Source organism: Falco rusticolus, chromosome 2 (assembly GCF_015220075.1).
Source record: "Falco rusticolus isolate bFalRus1 chromosome 2, bFalRus1.pri, whole genome shotgun sequence".
NCBI classification, from domain to species: Eukaryota; Metazoa; Chordata; class Aves; order Falconiformes; family Falconidae; genus Falco; species Falco rusticolus.
The window spans coordinates 93,447,862-93,474,547 of NC_051188.1; the positions used below are offsets into that span (position 1 = coordinate 93,447,862).

General features: G+C 36.9%; 1 protein-coding gene across 2 annotated transcripts in view; it reads right to left on the reverse strand.

The window, feature by feature from the left end:
• Positions 1–26,581, reverse strand: part of MOSPD2 (motile sperm domain containing 2) — a 36,132-nt gene extending 9,551 nt beyond the window's left edge. The window contains exons 1-9 of one of the 2 annotated variants that reach the window (XM_037377365.1): positions 26,448–26,581; positions 26,232–26,298; positions 17,630–17,785; positions 16,848–16,934; positions 15,070–15,224; positions 9,598–9,658; positions 8,325–8,363; positions 7,137–7,261; positions 2,032–2,202 (exon numbers count right to left, since the gene is read on the reverse strand). In XM_037377365.1, coding sequence (XP_037233262.1) covers positions 2,032–2,202; positions 7,137–7,261; positions 8,325–8,363; positions 9,598–9,658; positions 15,070–15,224; positions 16,848–16,934; positions 17,630–17,785; positions 26,232–26,298; positions 26,448–26,456 — 870 coding nt within the window. In that variant the 5' untranslated portion in view covers positions 26,457–26,581. Of the gene's footprint in view, positions 1–2,031; positions 2,203–7,136; positions 7,262–8,324; positions 8,364–9,597; positions 9,659–15,069; positions 15,225–16,847; positions 16,935–17,629; positions 17,786–25,962; positions 26,076–26,231; positions 26,299–26,447 lie in introns of those variants that run through there. The other variant, XM_037377366.1, reaches the window with a different exon arrangement.
• Between the last annotated feature and the right edge of the window lie 105 nt (positions 26,582–26,686).

Below are 26,686 nucleotides of genomic sequence, written 5' to 3' on the forward strand. Positions count from 1 at the left end.
CAGTATGCTTAGCCTTGGTTTTATTCCACTTAAAATACAGAGATAAAACATGAAGAGAACTCCGTTTATGTAGATTTAAAGTATGGCAACGAAAGGAATACAAGATTTTATGGAAAATAGGTTTTATAAAAGAAACCACACAGCAATTTCTTTTTTTTATAATTACAGTTATAGTAAAAGATTAGTGTGTAAATACACTGCACTAGTGATCTGCTGGGCTTTATTCTACATAAAACTAATTAAAATTACCAGAGAAGATATTACTATAGCACACATTAAAGGTGGAGGCATCTACAGGACAGGCACTTACTAACAAAATCTATAACCCATGGCGCTCTCTACTCTGCAAAGAGACAGGCCCTTCTATGGGATAAGAGGAGGCATATATATATATAAAATAAATCAGCTTCTTAGTGATGATAAGAGTCCGCATATAAAGACTGGTAGTGCAGTAAGTAACTATATCTCACAGATCACTTGAAATCTATTAGTTTTGAAGCTGGTCTTATAAAAAAATATTTGAAAATTTATGTTTAGATACAGTCAAGTAAAATTTACTTAAAATAAGAAACACCAACAATTCTGTGACAATAAGGGAATACTTCTGAAAAACACATTTTGGAAAAGAACATAACATTGAAGTGGCAAACCATGGTGTACTTGCTGTGGGAAAAATACGAAGTACTAATGTGAACAAAAGAAGAAAGTAAAATAATTACTTTTTACAGAAAAACAGTACCAACAATGACATATAGTCTGAAGTTTTAAGAGTACATTAAAAGCAAGGCCTTAAACATGCCTCAAGATTAATGGATACATGATGAACATAATGTCCATCTTGGTTCATTGAAAAGACTGAGTAGCAGCTTGATTACACTACACAAAAGAGAAAATACCATAAACCAAATCATTAAGATTTAAGAAAAAAAAACAAAAACAAAAACACCCAAGCCACACAACTTAAGTAGAAAGCTTAAGTCAGCCAAGCAAACTAAAAACAAACTGAGGCTATTTACCACCAAAGCCAATTCACAAACTGAACAGGAGTTCTCCACATTTCCATGTGAGAATCAGAACTTGGCAGACGTGCTACAACCAAAACAAGCTAGGGTCAAACAGTCAGGAAGTCGCTATGGTTATGTATTGCTTCCTTTCGACCTTAAGGTCAGTGAAATTATCTTTTTTCGATTAGACAGCCAAGAACAGCTGGACTAGTGAGCTGTGTGTTTCAAATTATTCTGACTTAAAACAGTAAATGAAACTGGAAGTGTAATATTAAAATATTCTACTCCACCAAACAGAAGTTTCACAATACATATTCCAAAATTAATTATGGCACTGAAATCGTGGATTTCATATTTTTACTACTATTTTCAAGAGCGATATCCCCACCAACTATCATTGCATGTTCCCAAATATCACTTCACACAGACTTGTGTAAAACAATGCCTTTGTATTTCTGGATAAACTCCACTGCAGGAAGATTATATTGTAAAACAGAATTGATGGATTAGGCTCTGGAGAAATTATATCCCTAAGTGAGAACTATGTTGAGATTTTATCAATGATTTAAGAAAACAAATTAACATCAAGTATAAATATTTAACTTTTAGTATTTTCTCATGTACATACTGCCTTAAGCATCTGAGAAATAGATCTATTTTAAAGTGTACTCCACTAGATATCCCAACATTAAAAATAAACCAACTAGAAAGATATAACCTTTGAAAGCAAAACACAGAAACCTTAAGATTTACTGTATAATTCACCATATTCCAGAGATACACTAAATACTTAGTACACATTTTACTTGTTCAGAAGCATGAAACTGTCCTCAACAGACCAAGAACCAAGATTGAAATCACAAGTATAATTTTCAGTTTTTCCGAGTTCTTTTGTCAAACTGGAGGGCAGAAAAATATGTAAAAAAAAAATCAAAGTAAAAGCCAGACAAGAAACAAAAATTATGTTCTTCCTTTCCCACTTTATCACTATTTAACTAGTCTTGCCTCAGCCTTCAGAGTTAGATACCTTTTTCTGATTAAGGTTTTGTGCTTCATTCAGTTCCCCAGTTTCCTTGGTGTCCGCATCTATCTCTTCTTTACTTTCATGCTCATCTTCACTAGTAATGGGCCCATTTTCACATAAAGGAGTTTGAAAGTCATCATCAACCAATGGAGGATAACTGTACTTGAAGGAATCCTAAAACATAAGATTTTTGAAGGACCAGTTATTTAGGAGGATGAGAAGCACCTTCTCCAGTATATTTTATGTAATGGAAATACTATAAATTAATTTGTTTCACATGACTTGTAGAATTCATTTATCTAGTCGGAACCCTGTGCAGAAAAGCTGACACTACTAGTAGTTTTTATTTTATCATCATTAGTAGACAAATACATAGCCACCTCATGAAGTCACTAAATTGTAACTACTATTGGTATTTATAGTCACAGCAGAAGTGCAGAATTTGGTTTATCTAGGATCAGCATTCAGAGTCTTAATGATGAAGTTTTGTTCTTAGTTCTAGGTTTAAAACCTGTGACAGCTATTTTATAGACTGTTCCAAAAGTGATGAAGAACTTCAGTTGTTCTTTGTATTTTAGTTTCATAATAGTCACAATTTAAAAAGAAAAAAAAAAAAGCAGAACCCCAAACCACCAAACAACCCCAGACAATCCCTCAAGTTTAACCTAGTGTGCGAACCTTTAACATATCCTGCAAGTCAGACCTCTGTCTTTGGAATGCCGTATCAATTTAAAGACCGTATTTAAGATACTCAAGTAATGTAGAAGCAACGTATTTAAGTTCTCAAAGCTTCTGCAGTAAGAATATCTTTTCTATTGGAAGACCACTAAAAAAGTTTTTGCTAACTAGAAATTATCTTAATGTTCTCAAAATAGTTTTATTACATCTTATGTTAGAAATTATGTTTAAACAAGCATCTCTGTTCCTACTGCATTCTCAAACCCCAAGTAAACTGAATTAGTCTGTCAGATTTTTCAGTGGAGGAAAATAATGTAGCTTTGACTCCTGTGAGGCAGACTTGAGCCATGCCCACAGTTCCCAAACTATACTATCAGCAGGGAGTTTAAAAAAAAAGAAAAGGTATTTCAAGCGAGTTCTCCATAAGTATGTTTTCTTGAAACAAGAATATGATGTTACAAAAAAGAAAAACCTTAGACAGGGCCATTCAAAGAACCTCCAAAACTAAACAGCATACTTTCTGATGATCTATAATCAAGGCCTAAACCTCTCCTATTCTTCAGTCTGAAGCAAACCACAGACCTTTAGGTCAATAAGCAGGTATCCACTGCCTCAAGCAATATCCTATTAAGGCCATAAAGAACAAGCTTTAGGTATCAGTAACAGACTAATCCACTATTAGAAGAAAAGACTTCAGACTTATTAGAGACATTACAGTAGGCTTGCAGAATACCGACATTCTGCATTTGCAAATATAAGGCAGAAATAGCCAGGTTACCCTCACCCAAACTGATAAAAAGCCTTTTCACTCCCTTCCAGCATACAAAAAAAAGTGACCTCAATTGAGATGTTAATTTGGCTGCACATTTCACTTGGCCACATGAATCCACGATGCTAGAGAGCTTCAGCAGCTGAACATAACCTCATCACTGGACAACTAAAAGTCCCACACTTCCCAATCACAGTTCGTAAGTTTCAGTGACATGGGTTTATCTACTAGCAGGGTGAAAGCCTCAGACAGGTAAATGAGACAGATTTATTCTATGCCTAATACATCCAATTCTATAAACTAATGGCTTTCTTTTATAGCAGATGTCAAGACATCTTGTTAAATCCATCTATGACAAAAACTGGGCAAACACACAAACCAAAACCCTATTGTGTGTACAGGTCTTGATCAACATGTACACTGTATGTACACCAGTCTTGCACAAAATATTACTAAAGAGGCAATGAATCTCCCTGACCAGTCAGAAACATGTATGCCTTAAGAACTGGACTGTTCCACCACAGACAGCTACAGCTAGAAGTGCAAGAACATGGGATACAACCAACTGTAAATCCAGGAAATCATGGACTTCGTATACATTCATTACTAAATGAAAACAATTAGCAAGTGGCTTTTGAGCACCTAACCCCAAATTTCCCAGACTGCCTATTAGCTTGCTCCTCGATCTGTTTTGGGAAATTCTGACAGATTCTCCAAGACAAACCTGCTATAAAGAAAGTGGCCTCTGTACACTGTGGACAAGAACAACTCAAAGCCAGGTACATGTAAAGATGTGTAGATGTGGCACTTAGGGACACTGGCTTAGTGCTGGACATTGCAGTGCTAGGTTAACAGCTAGACTCAGTCTTAAAGGTCTTTTCCAACCTAAACACTTCTACGATTCTGTGGTGTGTTGCCCCTCTTGATTAGCAGTATGGTAACAGTCAGTGCCAACAGACACTGATGAGGACTTTATATTCCGAAGTCCTGCAAAATGCAAGTTTGTTTTCTGTAATTAGTTTTAAAGCTTTTGATACTCTGGAGATGCCTTGTCCACTAGTTGTCTATAATCAAGCAATTTCCTCCTTTCTTAGCTGGCTGACAGTTGTTTGCAAGATTTTCAAGCTACAGAAAGTCTCAGATTCATCCTTTAAGTGACCCTGAGCAAAACCAACAGACTTAAAGATAACTTGACTGAGATACCGAAGCTTGAAGGCTTCTGACGGAGACACAGAACAGTTCCCTTAATTAAGCAAAGTAATCACCGACTCCAAGTTCATTATTAATTCTATTTCCAAAATTATTTTTATTTATTCCAAAACTAGTCTTTAACATTTTTCTTGGATACCTAGATTCCACTGTATTTAATACTCCCTGTATCTCCCCAAAGTAACTAACCAAATTACCTGCTCCACTAGTTGTTTACATCTGGCAAGACCTGGCTCTTCCAACACAGACCCTAGTAGGGGACATCATAAAGAGGATCAGAGTCTACTTATGGCTACTGCGTTGACTACAAAGGACACACAGATGCGCTGTGTTTTCACCTGCATTATGCTAGTTGCAAATATGATGATCTGTTCCTAAATATGTGGAAATCAAAGACAACAAAGAATTGGAAAGAGGCAAAAAACCCCAAATGCAACCCAAACATTTGGGTGGAAAAGGGAGGAAATGAAGTCTGATACTGCCCTAAAAAAAGCAGGCCTGACAACACTAATACTGGTGAATGTACTCCATCCAGTTGCCTCAAGAGGAGCCAAGGATATCCACATCAGGAGAAGCTGAATTCTGAGAAAAGGTCTGTAAGCTGCCTGTCATCTGGTAACTGAAAAACTACTTGCTGTCAAAGAGATACAGAATCTAGCTTTACTGTATGCACTGAAGAAATCTTTGGAAGGAAGATCTTAAACATGATTTTGGAGCCTGAGTACTTGTGAACAATGCTTCCACATGACACTTCCGAGGTTAAAAGTTCAAAACACTCATCAAGTGGCTAAACAACAAACAGACTCAGTTAAACAAAACATCTGCTGCCTCAAAATACAGGGCTTTTAATATGCAAAGAAAGAGCTCTTTTTCTAAAGCTGTCAAAACCCTTGGAGTCCTTGTCAAACAAGTTTACTCCTATTCCACTAATTTACTTCTGTCACTGCAACTTACTACCACAGACAAATGGTTGGGAAAAGCTGCCTCTATGATTCTGGAACTTGTTAAAGCTCTCAGAAGATAGGTAACATGGAGCCAGCTTTGTCAACAATCACTAAATGGCAACAAGACCTTTCACGACCACGGCAGGACAAAGGATAACTTCAGATTCTGTGCTAACCAGGCATTTCAGGAGGGTATTTAGCAAAGCTGCAAGCTCTTTCTTTAAAAGACATGATTAGCTATCAGGTAAGATGGTCTAAAAAGCAGACAGGAGATACTCAGCTCTAAGAAGGAGGAAAAGAAGTCTCCCCTCTATGGCAGCAATAGGACACCACCACAGGAGCTAGGCCCAGAACCACTGCTATACCCCTTTCAAATTCTTAGCAAAGCCACCTCAGACATCAGCCCTTCCCTCAATGCCCACTACCAAGGTTCAACAATTTCAGCTTTCTTTATCACGAGAAAATTCTTATGAGACTGGGGAGTTTGGGAAGCAATCCTCCATGCGGAAAAAGGATCTCTCTTCAAGAGTCTCATGCAAAAGCACTTTTTAAAGGCAGATATTTTCAGTCAAATAAAAGACTTCAGTTATGTTGGGTTTTATGTTCCCCAAACAAGTTTCATATGTTCTGGCTACCAAAACTCTAGCTTGAGTTTATATATAAAGGAACATACCCTTTCCTAAAAATTGCCAAAGCAGAGTCTTTCTTTTCTCCATATTGTTACTGTCAGAACTCCAAAAGCACTTGCGGGGAGGGATAACTCCTCTAGATTATTACGCTACCATAAATTGCCTGCAAAAATTTTAAAGGGAAAACAGCCTCTTTCTACAAATTCTATTATAAGGATTATGCAAACAAATTTACTAGGTTTGTGAAAAGTGAAAACTGTGATACAAGATGCTTGTGCTGCTTTGCTATCTAGGTTGCACTAGAATAGTATCCAGATATTGTTAAAGTGATACTGGTTGTAGCATATTCTTTGGAGCTCTAATATACCATGAAAAGAAATCTGCTACAGTCATGTCTAAAAATGCAACCCTAGAGACAAAGGAAAAATAACTGCAATATGATTGTCTTTACTGAATCATAGCTTTGGAACAGGATGAAAACTCTCAGAGGGCCATGAAACTTATTTTCTGTTCACAGAACTTGTTTCATACACCAGCACAATGTTCAATTCATCAGGTGGGAGGGAAAAAAAAAACCAGTAGAAGGAAGAATGACCCTTAAAATAGACTTTTTTTTTATAAAAAAAAATCGAAAAAAGTATGACTCCCAATGACCTGAAAGTGGATGCATGATTCAGAAAAAAAATATTTCTGTACTTAAAGACTGCCAGATATCAAATTCTCATTAACCTGGTTTATATTAATGTGATTTATAGATTATTATTGGCAGAAAAATTTCAAGAAATTCCACATCCACAAAGTGCCAACCCTCAACCCCACACATGTAATACATAGGTGTGTCTCTATCGCAAAAGGACCATGACATGTTAATATACTTACAGTTCCACCCATGTGAGGTGGTAGATACTCTCCACTGATATATTCTTGTACATCATTCTTGTTGGTGAACTTTAACATGCTTATTGCATCTGGGCCAAGCCAACCCTTCACAATTTTAAAAGCAGCTTTAAAACAAAAGGTATACGTAAGTGTCAGGAAGGATTTGTTGGTTGGTTTTTTGTTTGGGTTTTGTTGGTTGTTTGGGTTTTTTTGGGTTTGGTTGGGTTTTTTTTTTGCAGTGTTCTGTAAGGTCTACAGGTACACAAGTGAGCTATGTCCCATAAGATATGACAGCACCTGTTCTGCAAGTTTCTGTTACAATGGAAATAAACAGCTCAAGGGAAACAATATTAATTACAGAGAAAATTTATAGACATGTAGTTTTCTACAGACGAATACAGACAGACCAGAGACTGTCATGGAAAGAGTATCTTTGGTTTAATAAGTGACAAATTCGCCGTCTTGGAATTCAGTCCAGAACACATTTGAGGGGGTAAAAACCAATTGTGTTTCCAAATCTGAATGAGGGAGATTGGGAAAGTTATGTATATACTCTTCCTAGTCAAAGTGTTTTCCTCCTTTAAAGGCCACTTGTTCAGACCTACAGAGTACTTTCAAACACCATAGTTATTTCAGTAATGGTAAAACATCAATATACAGAAAAACGTAAGCCAACATAAAAATATGTATTCATATAGTAAAAATGCATGAATAACATGTTAATCTTGTACATATAGTTAGAAATTATTGAAGTACACACATCAAAACATATGTAACTATATCAGCGTCAGGCATCGATCGAGTTCTGTAGTCCTATTTTTGGCCGATTACGTGCCCATCATTTGTTGATGAAAATATTCCTAAATCATGAACAGATCCAGCTTTGAAAGGATCACAGTTGGTAACATTCAAAGACTAGTCTATTTATCAAGGTTTCCTAAGCTTTAAAGATAACGGGATATGTATGTTTAAAGCATGATTAAAATACAGTGCTAGAAGGAAGAACAAAAAGTATGCAAACTACAAACTGACACATTTAAAGATGCATGTTTAACGAATTCCACCATTCAGCTGTATCTACACAGAACAGAAAAATGCTTCCTATTTATGCTACTAGTTTTAAAAGGTTATCATGATCAAAAAGAAAAAACACCAAAAAACACACCACCACAAAACCAAACAACTCACCATTCATTATCCATGGCATTTCAAAGATCACTATCTTTGCTGAAAAGACAAAAAGAAAAGAAAATACAAATGCCAAGTGTTTTACGTATTCCTCTGTTTAAGAGGAAGCACAGCAATAACAGTCATGTAAAAAGTGAAGTCATTTTTACAAACTTCCATGCTTACATTCCTGTAGAAGCAATTTTGTATAATTGGTTTTAACATGTACAAACTTATTTATATGACTATATAATAGCATTAGAATTTTATTAACTGTTTTCCAAGAAAACAGCTAAGTTACATACTTATATATATACACACTTCTCTGGGATACTATTCTGACATACTGTTACTAGAAAGAAATATCCCCAAGTAAGGCAGAGAAAGGCAAGATCTCAACCTGACCTAGAAAAGCAACTACTGAATGGAAAAGAAGGTTTAACAGGTATATTCAGCACCTCTTCTTCCCAAAGAAACAAACAGCAAGAGTCTTTGTAAATCCACATTTTTTAAGCTTTCTTTTTTTTTAGCAAAGTCTGAAAAGTTAGTACTTTGACTCAGAAGAGCCCCAAAGTTCTTCTCTTCAATGTTAAAAACCCAAAACCATGATGTTGCACTTGACTAAGTTTGATATTTGATCAAAATTTTGAACTTTGAATATTAAATTTCAGCTTGCTGATCAGAGTTTAAGCAGTCGCTGTACAGAATTTCAGGATTCAGATACTTTTTCATCTAAAATGTATAGTGCATGTAAGATAAGCTAGCAAAAACTATTTGGTGTTTGCCTACCCACAAAAAAATACTAGCAGGCAAGAACGCAGGTTTTTCCAAGTGTGCACACAAACATGCCTTATTCTTGTTCAGAGTAAACCACTGCTCCCTAAAATTTTCTACGGCCATTTATTCTTTGTCCCGTGAAGACTCCTAAAGGATACAAACTGTCATACAAGTCTGAAAAGTTTCTACCCAAACAACAAGAAGCAAAGGAAAAAAACAAAGGCCAATTCAGTTCTACTAGATGCCTGTATAAATTTTTAATCTGTAAAAACATGCCTTAAATTACTATTACATGAAAAGCCAGTTGGTATTTGATGAATGTAAAGTTTATTTAAAATATGAATTTGTGCTTGTTTGTGAGCACAAAAATATTCTGAATCTGTAACATTTGTGTGCCATGTCGTTATCTCATTAAGCACATGCAAAGAAACTCAAGTCTCCCCAACCATCTGTAATATTATGAAATGCTCTTATTACACAAGCCTACAGAGTTTAAGATTTAACACACAATACTTACTGAGGAAGTTTGGGTAATAATCTGTGAAACAGTTGACAATAAACCGAACAAAATCCAAGTCCTAAAATAAAAGCACAGAGCGAATGTAATACAAGTCAAAGCATTAAAAATACAAGCTTAGTTAAGCTATTGAGTAACACAAGATACTCATATTGTAATCATCTCTGTTCACATTTTATACATACTATAAACATCATCCAAACTCAATGCAATGCTTTTCACTTCATTAAATTGCTGCAGGACTATGGTCAAATTTAGCTTTATGATTCAAGAAATAAGTCAATAAACCCATTATCAGCGCAATAATTTCAGTATCTAAACTACTGCAGAATATAAACAGGATTTAAGCTATACAGGAAAGATGGAGGAAAAAATCTTTAGTACTACAGAAGCTTGATAGATTATCTTAAAGCCTTACAGGGGAAAGCAATAAACATATTGAAATTTCCCTTCAATAATTTGTCTGGAATATTATTCAATATACCACTGTCTCAGGATCTTCCAGAGAATAGTAATTTTCCTTTCCAGAGAATTTTTGGGTTTAGTACTAGTTTGCAGTATGCAGAGAAATGGAGTGCTGCCTCTGCCCACAAAAGAGCTGCTTTTGTATACCACCCATTTTCAAGGTGCTTCCATCCACTGAGCAGTCCCACAGAAATACAGCCAAGTCTTCATTGCAAAATCCAGGTATAATAGAACTGACTACACAGTAAAGGGCAAAAAAGGCACTTTATAAAACTGGTATAGATAATAAAGTAAGAATTATTATAGTTAAGTACTTTGGTTAGGTGGGAAGCCTGCCACAAGTACTCATACCTTCTCCACTCCTAACAGGAGCGACCACTACTACTTTCAGAAATGGTACAAAACATATTGCTGATGGAGGACCTAAAGCCTGTCGTAACAGTAAAAATGTTATGGGGAACAGGCTTCTGCAGTAATGTAAACATGCTATTACAACATTTGTTGACAGAAAGAAAAAAACACACACCCCATATAAAAGGATTACCCACAACTTGAAAGCTTTATTAGTAGCTTTGGTAACTAGAAACTAACTGAAAGCTTGGTATCTTTAGAGGCAGAAGGTAGCCTTAACAGAAACATTTATCTCAGCTGGCTGTTGTTTGTACCAGGATGCAGTATCTTTCATTTAATAGCATAAACAGTGACAGATTTCCAAGCAATGACTGGAATTTCCTCTGCATTAACAAGGATGCTGCTCTTTATTCCACTGCCTATCCAAAAGCAGCACTATCAGATATCGGAAGACAGATCCATTTTTTTTGTAATGAAAGTCTGGAATTGGAAGTACAAATTTCAGCAGACCGTTCAATAACCACATCTATTCTAGTTACCTGAACTGGTGCAACAAGGCATGAGCCATCATAATTACCTGGCTGCATACCAGCGATAAAAACTGACATAGTAGATGTCTATAGCAACAGAACAAACAAGTGAAGCGTGCTCTGGAAAAGAACCCTGAAATCCAAGTTCTTTTAGGGTGAATTTTATCAATTACTCTACATTGCTACAGCCAGCTATTAAAAAATCCTGCTCTGTGCTAAATGTACTAGCAAGGCTGTACAATGTGTCACTTACAGACAGCACTCACTGAGATTGAGACTCCCAGAGACACAAAGACACTGGAAAGAAGTTGCTTCAGGATATGCTCCATAAAACCCAAATCAAGTTACTTTTTCACTTCAAGGAAATTACAATCCTTTAATCTTGTTATATAAAACCATGGGTCCAGTATTATCTTTAGGAGTACTGATAGACAGCTCTCAAGGCACAGGCAAGAAGAAATTCTGCCTTGCAGAACTGAATTACACCATATTTATCCGTCAAAGTATCTTCTCAAAAGCCTGTGGCCCTGTACTTCAAAGCTGCAAGGTCCTAATGCAACATTAAGCACCTTGCCTAGCAAAGGTTAAAAAAGCTTTCCCCCCCCCCTTACATTTAAATGCATTCCTGCCATAGCAACAACAACAAAAGAACAAGACAAGTTTTAGCCATTCCTGTAACAATCACAGGACAGCATGGCATTTGCTATAGAATATTGAAATTCTTCTTAGAAATAAGGTTTGGGGTTTTTAAACCAATGGACAATCTATGAGATTTTTAGTTAGATTAAATCTATAAATATATGATAGGCAAGATCTCCATCTGACAATCTAAAACTGCTTAGGTTTTGCCTCCTGAAAGTGGGTGCTAAAAATTTACTTTTTTGAACTCAGCTGAAGAGAATGACACTGTAGATTTTCACCTATTATACTAAAATTATTCAAGTGCCACCTTCCCCCACCTCTTAAAAAAAAAAATAATCCTGATTTTAGGTTGTCTAGGTTGAGGACCAGCAAAAAATGCAGGTGATATTGCTCTACTCGTCTAAACAAGCTTCTACAAAACAAATCTTAAAGATGCCTGTAGTAAGCTATGTATATGCATTTATGCTTTTCTTATAAGCATACTAACAGGTAGAAATGCAGATCTAAAGAAAGAGATGCTATAGCACACATTCAACTCTTAACTCTTCAGAAATTTGGAAATGAAAATGTGTTTTTTAAATTTACATAAAGGACCTCAACCAATAGCTAAGCTGCAGCTTCATTCTATGCCATTAACCTGACCAAGTTCTACTGGTAGTAGTAGTCTATCATTCAGACTGTATTAACAGCAACTGTACATAAAGCTGTACACAAGCTGATGCCCACTCACACCTAAAATGGATAACAACCACCCCCCCAAGATCTGATGAATGTAACTGACTCACTGTAAAGATGACAACATAAAACAAAGATTGTACCCAGTGCACTTAGTTCTAAGTAAATCTATTGATTCAGATATTAACCAGGACTTCTGCTCTATAACAAGAGCAGCTTTTGAACCAGGAGATTTTAATAACACATACCTGAACCCAACTAAGGAACAACTTAAGCAGCAAAATGTGTATTAAAAAAATTCTAGAAAAATATACAAGAAGTCCAGATGACAGCATGTAACCACTGTACTAATTAGTGTTGAGAATACTGGGATCAAAAATTTCATCTCAAAGCAAGGGAAGTGAAAAAACTGAAAAAGAAAACCCACAGCACACAGCTGACAATTCAGTCTTCAACTGCAATGTACAACTTCACAAGAAGCAGTCTGTCATTTTGGTCCTCACAGAAGTGCTGACACATGACATAAATACCAATGGACATCAGCAAGAGAGCCGTATCTCAAGCTTACCAAAATAAATGCTTAAACAAGTGAATGAAATTTATTTGTTGCTGTGTTTTGTAGGTTGAAATCAATCTCATCAGAAAACCTGTTCACAAGGAATGTGTTCTAAGGCAATACTTTGTCTCCTGAAATAGATAAGAGCATTTCTGTATCACAATGGAAAAACACCATATTGAGCTGAATCTCTAGCTCAGGCAGACTAGAGGAAACCCCACTCCACATGCTACAGTGTTGATGTCACTACACTACAAACTTAGTAAAATTTAGCATCCTTCAAAGCGCAGGCGTATGGATGCCAAGTTACAACACATTCAGATACTGTGCAACAATCATTGAAGCCAAAGTAAACAGGGAGTGTCTTCAAACACTATGAAATTCCAGTGGTCATGTAAAAACATACTTTCATGCCTTGTGAAAGCTTTAGGGAAAAATGAAAAGATATTCAACTACCAGTATTCTAAAGTAAGAACATTCCATGAGGAGGAGTTTGGGGGAAACTAATATCTCACAGCAATATTTTCAGGATCAGTTTATGAAATATTATAGACAAAGAGACAATAAATTAAGCTTTCGAAAATCCAAAACCCCACAAATGCACACCTTCTTTAAGTCTTCCACTTTTCCATACAGGTACAGGACTTAGGAACAGTTAAAACGACCAATTCAGGAACAGTTCTTAAATACATTTAAGTTTCATGTAACATGCACAATTTGTTAAGTTCCAATGACCATCTAAACTTAAATATTCTCTGAAGTTTATTTCAGGCAGGGAATTACCCAATTCTATGCATAACTAAGGTAAATCCATAAGTAATACCCAAAGTAGACTACTGACTCAACATATGACTAATAGGTATTGAATTCATTTATTTTAATACTTATTTCCAAATACCTAGAACATGACATTTAAAATACTTAATTCTGAAATGTTAAAATTGATGAAAAGTTGAATTTTGTGGATTATTGTAAAAGTGGGAAATAGTTATCCGGAATAGTTTTCAAAACTAGTATAATTCCTCTTGGCTTCTTTAATGATTTAGTTCAGCTCTACAACTTTGTCCAAGGTAAAGGTGAAATCCTGTTCTTAAAATCATTACAATTTTCTACAACAACTACAACAGTTTGAATAACCATCACTTGCAGCAGTGACTATGCTACACCGCTCCTCCTTCATTTTGTCTAGAATGCATCTAGAACCATATAAAAACTTTTGCTAAGAGAAATGTCTCCTCTTCTGAGTGAAAAGTTGGAATCTCTCATTTACTTAAGGTCAAGCTTGGAGGAAGCAGTCTTCAGTAAAGCTGACAGGCTGGACAAGGAACTGAAAAAAGTGGTGAAGATATTCTTGAAGAAGTATAAACCTGAGTCTGACAGACAGGCCAACAATTCAGACGTCTACCACACCTGTTCAAATTCAGGAACCCTCACTTTTTATGTACCTGTACAGAACAAGCATACAGATTTCTTCACCATACTAGTCTCATCATTGTAATAACATGTTTTGTTAGTAAAAAAACAGACTTGGGCTGTATTTGGTTAAGACTAATACTGAAAGCAATGCCTACTTGATGAACTGCTCTTTTGCATCCAGCTTATTTCTCTTCACAACAAAATTCAATGGGTGGAGAGAGCTGCATGCAAGGACTTAAATGAACCCAATTTAAATATACAGGGACAGCATACATAGCATGGAGGATGGATAGGCAGGATCAGAATTGTCAGCTGAAGATGCTATCTTGTCAGAACAGATCACCATTCTCAAAGATCTCAGTCACTACATCTAAAGTGTTTTAATGCTTCACCATTACTCCATGTTTCCATCCTTTACACTCTTGACTGACTGATTCTCCAAAAAAAGATGACAATGAAAATGGAGCTGTTTAAGAACTTGCAGCATTTGTACTCATAATAAAAGATGGCTCAGCCTTTTTGGGTGGTTCAAAACTAAGTTTTATTACTGTCATCCATGACAACTTATAAACCAAGCTGGTGAGCGACTACTATATATAGTCACATGGGCTCCATCATCAAACTAAAAGCAAGTTTTCAGTGTGCTGCACAAGACAGTTTAATATGTAATAAAAGACTCTGGAAACTGCTCATGTTCACAGGAGGAAAGCCCTACATATTGCCAACGTCAGCAATTAAGTTATTTAGGTATCAAGGACTGCACAAGGACTCCCCTTTTTCTGGGGACATCAGTTAAGTAATTCAGAAAGCAATCAAACACACCATAGAAGTACTTACTATGTGACTGATTCCAGTTTCAGCCATGTCAAATACCACTGTTAAGGGCTTTCCATGATCTCTCTTGGCATAATGTTCTAACCAAAAAGCTACCAGTTTCTTTTTCTCTAGCTGCTGTTTAGGATCTCTTGTATGATGTTTCACTTTGAACCAAACTTGTGAGAAGAAAAGAAAGAAAAAAATTGAAACAGATCCAAATTAACAGAAAATATTATGCAAGTAACTATACAGGATGCACTGAAGTTTATTAACACTTCGGAGTATATTCACATTTCTACCAATTTTGTGGCCAATGCACAGCCAGAATAGCCATTGCATACCCTTCTACCACCACTCCATTCCTTTCTCACCTTTTTATACTTTAAAATGTTTATTTTACAGAACAGAATGAGAACTAAGCATGTGGCCCAAGAAGCATGTTTCTCAAGCTCCAACTAACCAGAAACTCTTAACTACAATCTGAATTTGCATACCAAGTTAGACAGCCTGACCCAATTAACATTCACAGAAGAAATATTTCAGGTATGGAAAAAGAGAGACATTAGTTATGTTTCAGTGACAAAAAAAATCAGAAATCATTATTTACTCAACTTACACATTCATGTCATGAAAAAATTGCATAATTTTCTGTCCAAGCACCAATGCAAGAAATTAATGTTTTTTATACTTTTCTCCCCTTCGTTCAGTCTCACTAAACTGAGCCACTTAGTATAATCATGCTTAGCTTTCTTAATGCTATAAAAAGGTATCACTACCACTTATCCTTGAATAGTTGCCTTGGCGGCTAAAAGAAAATTATGAAGCATTACAAAGTAGGGATTTTTCATACAGCACTGATATCTTACAATGACAAAGGGCAGTAAGACAAAATATAGCCATAGAATAAAAGCTGTATTTTTTCTGATCGTGATTTTTTTAAAAAACAACAACTAGTACATTGGTGTTTAAAACAGTCATTTATGTAACAGATTGGATTATTAGTGTATTTCTGGCATTTACAAACTAGCCCTTGTAAGCCAAAGAAAACCAGAATTTCAGATTTAATTTTTTGGGTTTTTTTCAAGATCAATGCTTGGAAAACCTCATGAGCGATCTGTTTAAAAAGCCTGTCTTGCCTCACTGAATTTAAATTTTAATTAAAGTATATCTGTGAAATGTTACAATAGATTCATCTATAGATAACAATACTGAACATTATACACTATTAAAAAATCCTCTGGAGTATTTCAGGTAATATTTACTGTTTCCCTATAAATCTTATTCTTTAATTACTAGAAGTTAACAACACCAACTTGAGATTGAGAGTTCATTCTCCAACAGTTCTCAGCTGTCCAAGTTGTTACTGATCGTTCCAATGACAACAGAAAAAAATGAAACTAACAAACAAGAAAACCATTGCAGACCTCCTGTGGACCACTGCACGTGTGCAAGAAAGTGGGCTGACAGAAAAGCAATGACAATGCACTGTAATAATGAATATTTATACTAGTCATATACTCACCACGGCAGATATAGAAACAATGCACTTCGACAGGAAAGTTAAAGACTGCATTATAAATAGGATAAAGGCTTATGATTTTTGATAACTGCTGATAAAGTTTCCCCATTCCACTTCTGTGATCCAAAGAGACACTAAGTTACCAACTTATTTTTAGTAAAAACAGTTGTCAATATGTACCTACTTCTATTTTTAAAACATTTGGTTTTTTAAAACAGATGTTAAAATGCTGGAAACAAAAATTATCAGTGACTGAAAATATTATATTTGTGTAACTTACATAATTTATAGCCCTCTTTATCATATCCATGCAGAAAGAGAGAACCATTTTCAAATAACCATTTTGGAAGGACAGATTCTGTCAAGTCTGCAAAGCCAAATGAAAGATTATTTCAGTAATCATATTAATAATCACATCGTAACTTAACAGAAGTCACTAAAAATGCAAAGTCTAGCAAGAAAATACAAAAACATCTTTATAAGCCACTTTCCAAGGCCTTTACTAAACTAAAGTAAATATTGACCCCATTTAAAATCTTCACCATCTTCTTCCTCTCATGCTGCAGAGTAGGATCTATTTAGGAAGAAATAAATTTTAAAAAAATACTATTTTATCTAGCCTGTCAGACCAGTGCTACTATGAATAACAAGAGCTCTGGTTCTTGGTGCTTTTTTTGGTTTGGTTGTGGTTTTTTTTGTGTGTGTGGTTTGTTTTTGTTGTTTTGTTTTTTTGTTTGTTTGTTTTTTTGTTTGTGTTTTTTTTTTTTTTAAGGACTCCATTCTAGCAAATGCATGAAGACTAAAGAACAGATAGCTCCCATCCTCTTAAAAAACCTTTCAATAGACAATGCAACCACAACAAGACTGTGACACAGTACTAGCCAACATAAAAAGCAGTAGTTCTAATTTTATTTTTTTTAACTGAGAAGAATATAACTTGCTCAGTGACCCCTGGTATTTACAAAACCTTTAAAAGGTGCTTAATGAAACTACATATAGAAGTCAGTTGTAGTTCAATAGGAAACCAACACACCATCAAAATCATTAGATAATACAGCTTACCATTAACTCTGTATTCTTTCCTCCACTGAAAGCTTTCATCAATCATCTTTAACGTGTCATCCACAACATCATGACGCCAAATCAGATAGTTTTCAACCCATTTGTCATCTTGCTGAAGTCTGTCCACATCTCTAGAATCATATTTATCCGATTTATCTAGCAAATAAATTAATTATTGTAAGAATATAGCATTTTCTACGAAAACATGAAAAAGATTTGTAAAGTTTCAATATAAGCATCTACTAGATACAAAGGATTTCTTTTGCAGTCTCAAACTTCAGGAGATAAAGCATAGCACAAGAAATTGGTTAAAACCAGGTATCCATTGTGATGATATTTAGGAACACTACAATATTTTTCCAGTGAGAGTAATCTTTTCCGTGATTCTTCCTCAGAAAAAAACAAGAGAAAACAAAAAGGTGTGTGTAGGGCAGTGTAATTTTTCTAAAACTTCTAAAAACAGGTTTCTATAATTAACAAATTAGTATATAGCCTAAGAATCTGTGTACTGATAGATATATGTATTAAGCATCACTAGTTCAAGGCTTGAGCTCTCAAACTTACAGGCATCAGTATATCCAACCATGAAGTGTCAGACAACAGATGTTATAATTTCTGGGTTTGACCACATAGTATACATCACTGCCTTAAACAAAACTGTTTTCTTTGAAACGATTGCACACTCTACACTTTATAAGTAGTTCCTTTACTGAACAGTTCAGTTCTGTACTGAACTCCAGAGCTGTACAAAACACCAGGGCTCAAACTCTTCTTCTGTCAGGTTAGCAAGAGGCTAAGAGGTTAACATGCTTTAGGAAGTACTTCAGATGAAACTGGAGTTGCTGCCTTTTTTTTTTTCTTTAATATATTGTTTCTTAAACAGGAAAGTTTGTAAAATACAAATGCCTAAGGGAACCTACTTTTATTGTAGATATGCTTAAACAAAGGCTCACTTTTTAGATCACCACTCCTCTTTGTCTGAAAGATCTGCATAATCGAAATGTAAATCAAGCAACAGCCCACAACAGAAACATGCTTCTGAACACACTGATACAGATCTCTTTGCTAACTACTACAAAAAAAATAAGCTCTTAAAATATCCACTTAAATTTGTGATTAGCATGAAAAAAGTTAAGACTGGTTGTTAATAAAATAGATGCTAATTTTCACATACTGGAAAGCCTATTCCTCTGCCAGCTGCAATAAACTCAATAACTACTTTCAGCGCCATCATAGTATTAAGAACTGTGAAAGGATGTTTTAGGGATGTGTATTTCAGGCATCTTAACTCTGAGAAAGATGTTAAGACATCATTCAATTCTGCTAATATTTTTAGTTTTGCTGGCCTACATGCAGATATGACCCATTTTACTTGTCATTCAATTTATACTCCTTCCTGTCACAAATTAGTCAATATAACTAAGAAAGATATCTATTTTAAATGTACGTACCCACTAAGAGCTCTTATAGTTGGACTCCCCCAATGCATCTCTTCACATCCAGCTACTCACATACATTATCCACTCAGTTCCTTCTTCATTAGGTTTCTAATTTCTCCTTCCCTTGATCCCATCCCACTTCCTTACCTTGTTTCTTAGTCAAGCCTACAGTCAAATCCCACTTACCTAAATCTTAGTCCCCTCTTGCTCCTCTCTGCCCCAAAGCCTCCAATCCACTAAAAACTCACGCTCTCAGCTCCTTTCCTTATCATTTCCATACTTGTACCAGACAGCTCATTCTCTATGTATTCTAAGCCCAGTAAAGTGAACTCTTGGCGCAAGACTGAAATGCTGTTTAACTTCTCTGTGGCTCTGGGTATATCTGGCAAAGACTTTGAGTATTAAAGTCTCAATCACTCATTTGAAATGTGTTTATTCCACAAATTATTTACAATTTGGACAGTTTTACCTGAAAAATGTTAACTACCTAATTTTAAGGTAGAATTATAAAAAAATTGACATTGAAGAGGATTTCTCAGTCCTAATTCCTGCTCACAACAACACTAACTTCCAAGTTCAAACAGGTCATCAAGTATCTTTTTCAGTCAAGTTTTGAAAACTGAAAAGTGTAGAACGATTCCACAGTCTTTCTTCATGTAAGGTGCATTCCAACACAAATCCCCTTCAGAGATACCGTCACATACAGTAACTAAGCTGGCACATCCACAGTCAGCTGAAGCATGACAAGCACTGGCTGCTTTTCGCCATCTGATACTAGCTGTTCTATGCTATGGATTATTCAATGTTGTATACTGGCTATCCAAGCCATATATAACTACACATAGCTACTGCAAACTAGGGCTTTACCAGAGCAAAGATCTACTTTAACATGAGTATTAGACACCTCCAGTGCCTGAGCAACTTTACTTCAACTTGGTTTAATAATCTGTAACATGCACTAGCTTCCAGCTAAGAGTAACTGCAGTTAATCAACCAGCCAAGAAATTTCTGAGATCGCTCCCATATATATCCTATTCGTATAAGGGATTTTGGTACTGTGTAATTAAAGATAAAAACCACACACCACCAGGTAAAAACTAAGAGGATAACATTTCACACCACTTTCTGAGGCTCTTTGCTCTCAATAACTATTTGAGAGCAGAACTGTCAGAATGACAGAATAGTGCACCTTGTATCAAACAGTAATTCAAAAACATTCACATATTAAGTGGAACATGCCCCAGAACACGTTTCTGGGCCACTAAAATTTTCCAGAACTCTGAACTTAAATGTATGTATTTTTAATATTATCTAACTTAATTATTATTTTAAGAAAATGGAAGTGAAAGATTAATGGATAAAACATTTTGCCCAATCTTTTAACAGCAATGTTAAACAAGCTGGATTCAGCAATAGGAACAGTTGAAAAAATTAAAATATTTTTCCTCTTCAGCAACCGAATTTTCAACAAGCTGACACATGTCATCTGAATCTACATACATACTACAACACACTAAATCAAAAACAACTAGTAAAATTCTACCTCTGCAGGCACTTGCAGGATGCTGGCATTTCAATTAGGTAAGCATAACAAGACTGACAGAACAACAGAAGTACTGATAACTGTATTAACCTTGTCTGATTTATCCAATTCTTGCTGCAGAATAAGTAAAATTTAGAATGGGATTGTGAACTCAAAAGAAAGATGGTTTATCTCACACATTTAAAAAGCAGATATGAAATTACTAGTCCTTCCAATAATCCAGTAATTGAAAATATGTCCGTTCAGAGGAGGAATTCCTCTTCAAATCTGAGCATTTCCAGTAACTCTTACAGACATCTGGAAACTTGTTTCCAAACTATGCTGTGAAGTGATCCCAATGTTTCTAATTATAAATCACTTTTGGAACACTTGACTGCAGTTACTAGATTGTTAGAAATTTCTGGAGTTAAAACAGAATTAAATGAAAGAAAATAGACATCTGGGGTTCTCAACACATTCAAACACATCCTACACAACAATTAAGAGGCTAAAAAGGTAACAGAAGTTGTGGGGCATCCAGATGGAAATCCAGGGGACACCATAAACTGAAGTATCTTACCTCAGGCAATCTCCAGCCTGACCACTTAATATACCTGTAAACATATACTGATGCTTTTCTTGCTAGAAAATTAAGTGCCTGTTTCTTCACACCTACAGAACTGCCACTAAGATGCTGAGACAGTTAAGTTTAGTCACACTCTACTCAGGAAGATGGACATCTCTAAGTCCGTAACAAACAACATTTCATAACATATTTGCAATATGCCCCACTTGCCCCAAAAGAAACACAAGGAACAGCATTCACAGCTACTTCTGTTCAGAAAGAGCTAGTGAAAGCCACATATTTAACAGCAATGCCAGACCTTCATGAAACCTTTCATGATTAGGGCAACTGTACAGAAGCTGGGAAACCTAGTTCCTCCCTCAGCCAGAGATCCAAACCTTACTATCCCAGAATAGGGGAAGAGGCAAAACTGGAATGCTGCAAGACTTTTCTGTTACACTGGTAAACTGCACAGAAACAAAGAAAGACTCAGATCCAGAAGAGTGAAAGAAAGCATCATCTGCTTAGCAAATCTGCTATTTACCAGAGCATTAAAACCAAATTCTAAGTTATGTATGAGGGAGTAACAGTGACAACAGCAAGGAAAAGAGACCAAAATTAGCTCTCTTCATTCCCTCAGCTAAAAGCTCTTCAGGAAAATCTGAGTGAGCAAGAAGACTGACCAGTCTCAGAGAACTCTGAAACCTTCAAAGTTCATAATTTTATTCAACCTTATTTTGAAAATAGCTAGTTACATTCATTTCCTCACTGAGCATTTAAGGTCAAGGGAAAAGAGAAAGAGTTCTGTTTGAACAGCAGCTTCTTCCTATTACTCGCCTTCCTCTTCTCTTGCACAAGTGAGGAGTTTTGTTCTTTCTATGACCACATTCTGGCTTTTTAATAGTTGCCATCTTTAAGCTGAGAAACTTACAGTGAAACCCTGTGACTTAATTACCATCTTCCAACATAAAGGGGCCTGCATAACACAAGACAACAGGTCTGGAAAGAACTTCAGAATCATGCAAAACTAAATGAACACAAATTTCACTGCAACACTTTCACTGGAAGAATTCATTAAATTCTTTGATGCACAAAATTTTTACATAATCCTTCTCAACTCTTTTTTCTTCAGTGCTGTCTACATTACCAGGAGACCAACGCTGCACTGCTGTGTTTTCTTCTGGCATTCATGCTTTAGGAAAAAAAATAGAAGTTTGAGAATATTAAACAAGAATATAGAAGACACACTACAGGACTGAAAAAGAGGCTGCACAGTTAAGTCTCACACTAAATGAATCCAGACAGGTTCCAAATTCATAACCTGTAGGAATGACTTCTGCCTTCAGGAAGAACTCTTACGTAGAGAACAAATGTTACAGAACAAGTCATACATAAAGCTAAGTAGGGATAACTAAGTACCTTTGAATAGAAGAAAAAACCAAAACACCACTTCATTGTGCCAAAAAACCAAACAACCAAAACCACACAACTCTGCAAAGTATGTCAATTGTTCCATTACACATATTGCCTTAAGCTATTTCAGCCAAGAAGTCTCAGGTCTGAAATAGTCATAATTATTCCTCTGACCTGCTGATGCCTAACATGTTAAGCTAAGTACTATAACCATTCGGGTATGTGCCTTCAATTGGTAGATGAGGAAATCAGCAAGACTGAAAACAATTTAAGAAGGTCAGTAGTCATACAATGAGGACAAAACCAGAACTGTTTCCACCCAATAAGGAGTTATTGTAACAAATTCAAGCAGCAGTAAACAAAATTATCTGCCTCCATAATACATGATACATTTAAACCTTTAGCAAAACTGAATACTCATTGACAATAAAGACTACTTTCAATAGAAAGCTTGAGCATTAATATCACATAGCTTCCTATAAAAGTATGTTTTTATCCTATCCTTCCAGCACTTCTCAGCAAGAAAGCCAAGAATCAGCAGAAGTCAATTTTTCAGAGCACAAACTGACACAAAGAGGAATTCAAAACATTACCTTGAGTTTTGCACAGTAGTTATATCACTATTTTTTTGCGACTGCCCCATGCCTAAAATTTTATTTGCAACTGGCCAACATAATTAACAAAAAGTTTTGCTACTGGCTAAAAGAAAGTCATGATGAAATTTATTTCCTTTAGTTGGAGTGGGAAACCTCTCTTGCAAAATCTTTTTTCTGAAAATAAAGCTTTGCATAAAGAAGAAATGAAGAGGGTGCAAATGGGGAGGGCCAGGAAATGCAGGCAATAAGAAATGGTAAATATGCAAAAGGACGTGTGGAAAAGAGACTTGTAGAACAGGAAAACATACGAAGATTTGATTATTTATAATTTCCATTGTAACATTAAAATGGAAATAGCAGCCCAGGGAAAAAAAGCTAATTTTAGAAATGCTCTAGGGAATGAAAATGCACTGAAGAAAAAAACCACTGTTTGCTAGAAAACATTGTTAGTACCAGTCAGTACTAGAAAATAATCTTTTGTTTTCATTGTTCCCGTCACCACCCAAATCATTTACATCACCAGCTCTCACAAAGAATCCAAACAGACAAAACAGAAATTAGGCCCCAAAACTGCAAAGATAAATTGCTCTCTGCCTACCACATCAGACAGCATCTGCTAGTCTATTGGGCCAACAGGAACTTTTCAGTATTGGAAATATGCCTTATAAATGCAAGGGTTTTAATTATTAGGGATAAATATTCCTCACAAGAATAGAGGTTATCTTTCAAATACAGCTATAAAATTAACTGAAAACACTACCACAAGGTCTCAGTTAACATTAAACACTACTTTGCAGATAAGATCTCACAGTGGCCAAGCTTTGCCTCCAGAACCACTCAATGGCTATATTCGCTGAACAATTTCAGCCAGAAAATTCTCACACAAACTATGGGGAAATCAGCCAGTAAGGTTCCCTGACACTATTTTCCAAACTGTATCCGACTATAAAAACAATTCCTTGACTGAAGCACGTAAATGAAACTGTATAATTCAAAAAACCCCAGACTTTCCAGTGCTTTCAATTGCTGAACAAAACTCCTCCCATCCTACCTTGAAACACAGATAAAAAAAGTGACAGCTGCACCTGTCAGAAACAAAAGTGCCTGAAAATTTTATTCATTTTTTAGCACTTGCAGCTCACCTGTAAATAGAATTAAGTTCATCCTGTAGAGGCCCACAATTTTATGACCACACTGAACTTTCACAGTATCAATTTCTCTGTGTGCCTTGACAGTGCCCTTAAGTTTTGAAAGCAGACTAAATCTCTGGATATGAAACAATCATTTGTACCTTTACAAAGTTTTATGTTTGGGGGTGTCTGCAGACATGCACCTCCACACCTCTTTCCAATTAAGAGGAAACACAGAAAACGACATTTTAGAACACATGCAGTAAAGGCTGAAGGACCACAATAAAACTATGTGTTTTTCACAGTTGAAGTGGGTTTGACAACATTAATTTGCTTGTGACATTCTGAAATTTGAGGGAGGAATTTAAGTATGTAAACTCAACAAAAATCCTAATCCTATTTTCTTTAGAGGGCTAAGAGCCATAAACCACAACCCAAAAAAAGACCGAAAAAATGTGTTCAAAATACTGCAAATAGGATTACAGCTTATCTTGCAACAGTATTCAATTATTTTAATGGCTGTAAGGACCTGCCCAACAGAGGCTTCATTACAACTAGAGAAACTTGGGGAATTCCAAGTCTGTAAGGGATAGTTCAATTGAAAAGGTAGTACTCCCTGTTGACAGCAACTGTCCCAAAAGTTCTAGGCTTTCCAAAGCCATTTTTTATGAGAGTGACTCTGGTATATAAAATACAAAGCACGATGAATCACTTATTATTGGAAAGTATACACATTAACTGAAACTGAAAGCATAACAACAAAAATTATTTATAATTTAAGCTGACCCTCCACTCTCCAGAGCCTAAGCTTTAAGACTGCCAAAGACAGATCTTTATTCATAGAGAAATATCAAATATTAAAGTAAGCTTTCTCTTCAAGACACTATTCTAATTATTTTGTCATCTTGCCATAAATGCAGGTCATCTTTAACCACAGCCAAAGCAGTTTCCTTTATGAAAGTTAGCAGACCAACTATATAAAACGAAGTCATACCACCCTCAAGATCCTTGAAGTTTGCAACAAAAGTGCTATATCCAATCACAAATAAGTCATAAGAAGCATGCAACCCTTACATAAACGCAGTAACTAGGTAACCTCAATAATTCTGATCAGGAATATCAAAGCAAGGCATGTGTTTACAAGATTGAGGCTTATATTAAAGATGACAGACGCAAGTCCTAAACTATTGGGCCCCTACTATATTTGCATTAAAAATTGTTTAGAAGAATGTTTTTAACACAAAGTCTTTAGACAGTCATAATAAAACATACTGCTTACTGCAGTTGTTCGCATACTCTACTACTATATATTCTTCTATCATAAGCAATGCAAATCAACCTTGAAATGAAAGGAAACCCCTCGAGGCTTACCCTGGTACTCCTATCCCCCCCGGCATCCCCAGCACTTCCTGGCCTTCATTTACAAGTTTAAAAGCATCTACACTTCAGAATCGAGTTGGACATGCTGCATGATTTTAATTAAGGCCAGCACGAATTTGAAGCGCAAGTTACTCTCGAAAAACAACTCTTTCCTTGACAAACTGGTCGAGGTCAGAATTCTCTCCATCCCCCCACCACAGTCTATGTCCGAAACGCATCAAGCACAGCGGTGCCCCAGACCCCGCACCGCCGCCAGCCAAAGTCGCTGGGAGTCAAAAGGACCCAGACCTTTGCCCCAACACGTCCTGCTGCCCGAGACCGCCACCCAGCAAAGAGCATCCAGAGCCACCACAGAAAACCTCCTCCTCCGGGCATCATCCCCACCCGACAGCTTCGGCCACCTGAAGAAAAGACAGAAACACCCGCTCACCTGAGAAAGCGAGGACACTGGAAGCCCACAGAGGAAAAGCGACACCGGGCAAGCCCCAGAGCCCACAGCCACAGAGCGGGGCACACCGCTCCCCACCCGCCCCCCGCTCCGCCACCGAGGCGCTCACCTGGCAGGTGCTCCGCCTCGAACCGCCGCCGAGTCTCGCTTATCAGCGCGGCCTTGTCTTGTCGCTGCTGAGGGGACACAAAAACCGCGAGGGAAGTGCAAGGAAGGGAGAGGCCGGAGCCCAGGAGAGCTCCGGCCCCTCACCTGTGCAGCGGGCCCGGCCGCCGCCCCGCCTGGGGCTGGCAGCCGTGAGGAGGGCAGGCGCGCAGGGGCTTACCTCAGCCATGGTCCAGCGAGGCCGCCCGCACCGGCCGCGCGGCGACGGCGGGGCCCGCGAGCGCGAGGGGCAGACGGAAATGGGGATGGAGGCGTCGCGTGACCCCGGCGGGGGCGGGGCTTGCCGGCGGCCCGCCTCCCCCGCGGCGCGAGCGGAGGGGCCGGTGCCGGCGGGCACCCGGAAGCCTCTCGCGCGCTGCTGAGCCCCTGGCCCCGCCCCCGCGTCTCCCCCCCCCCTCC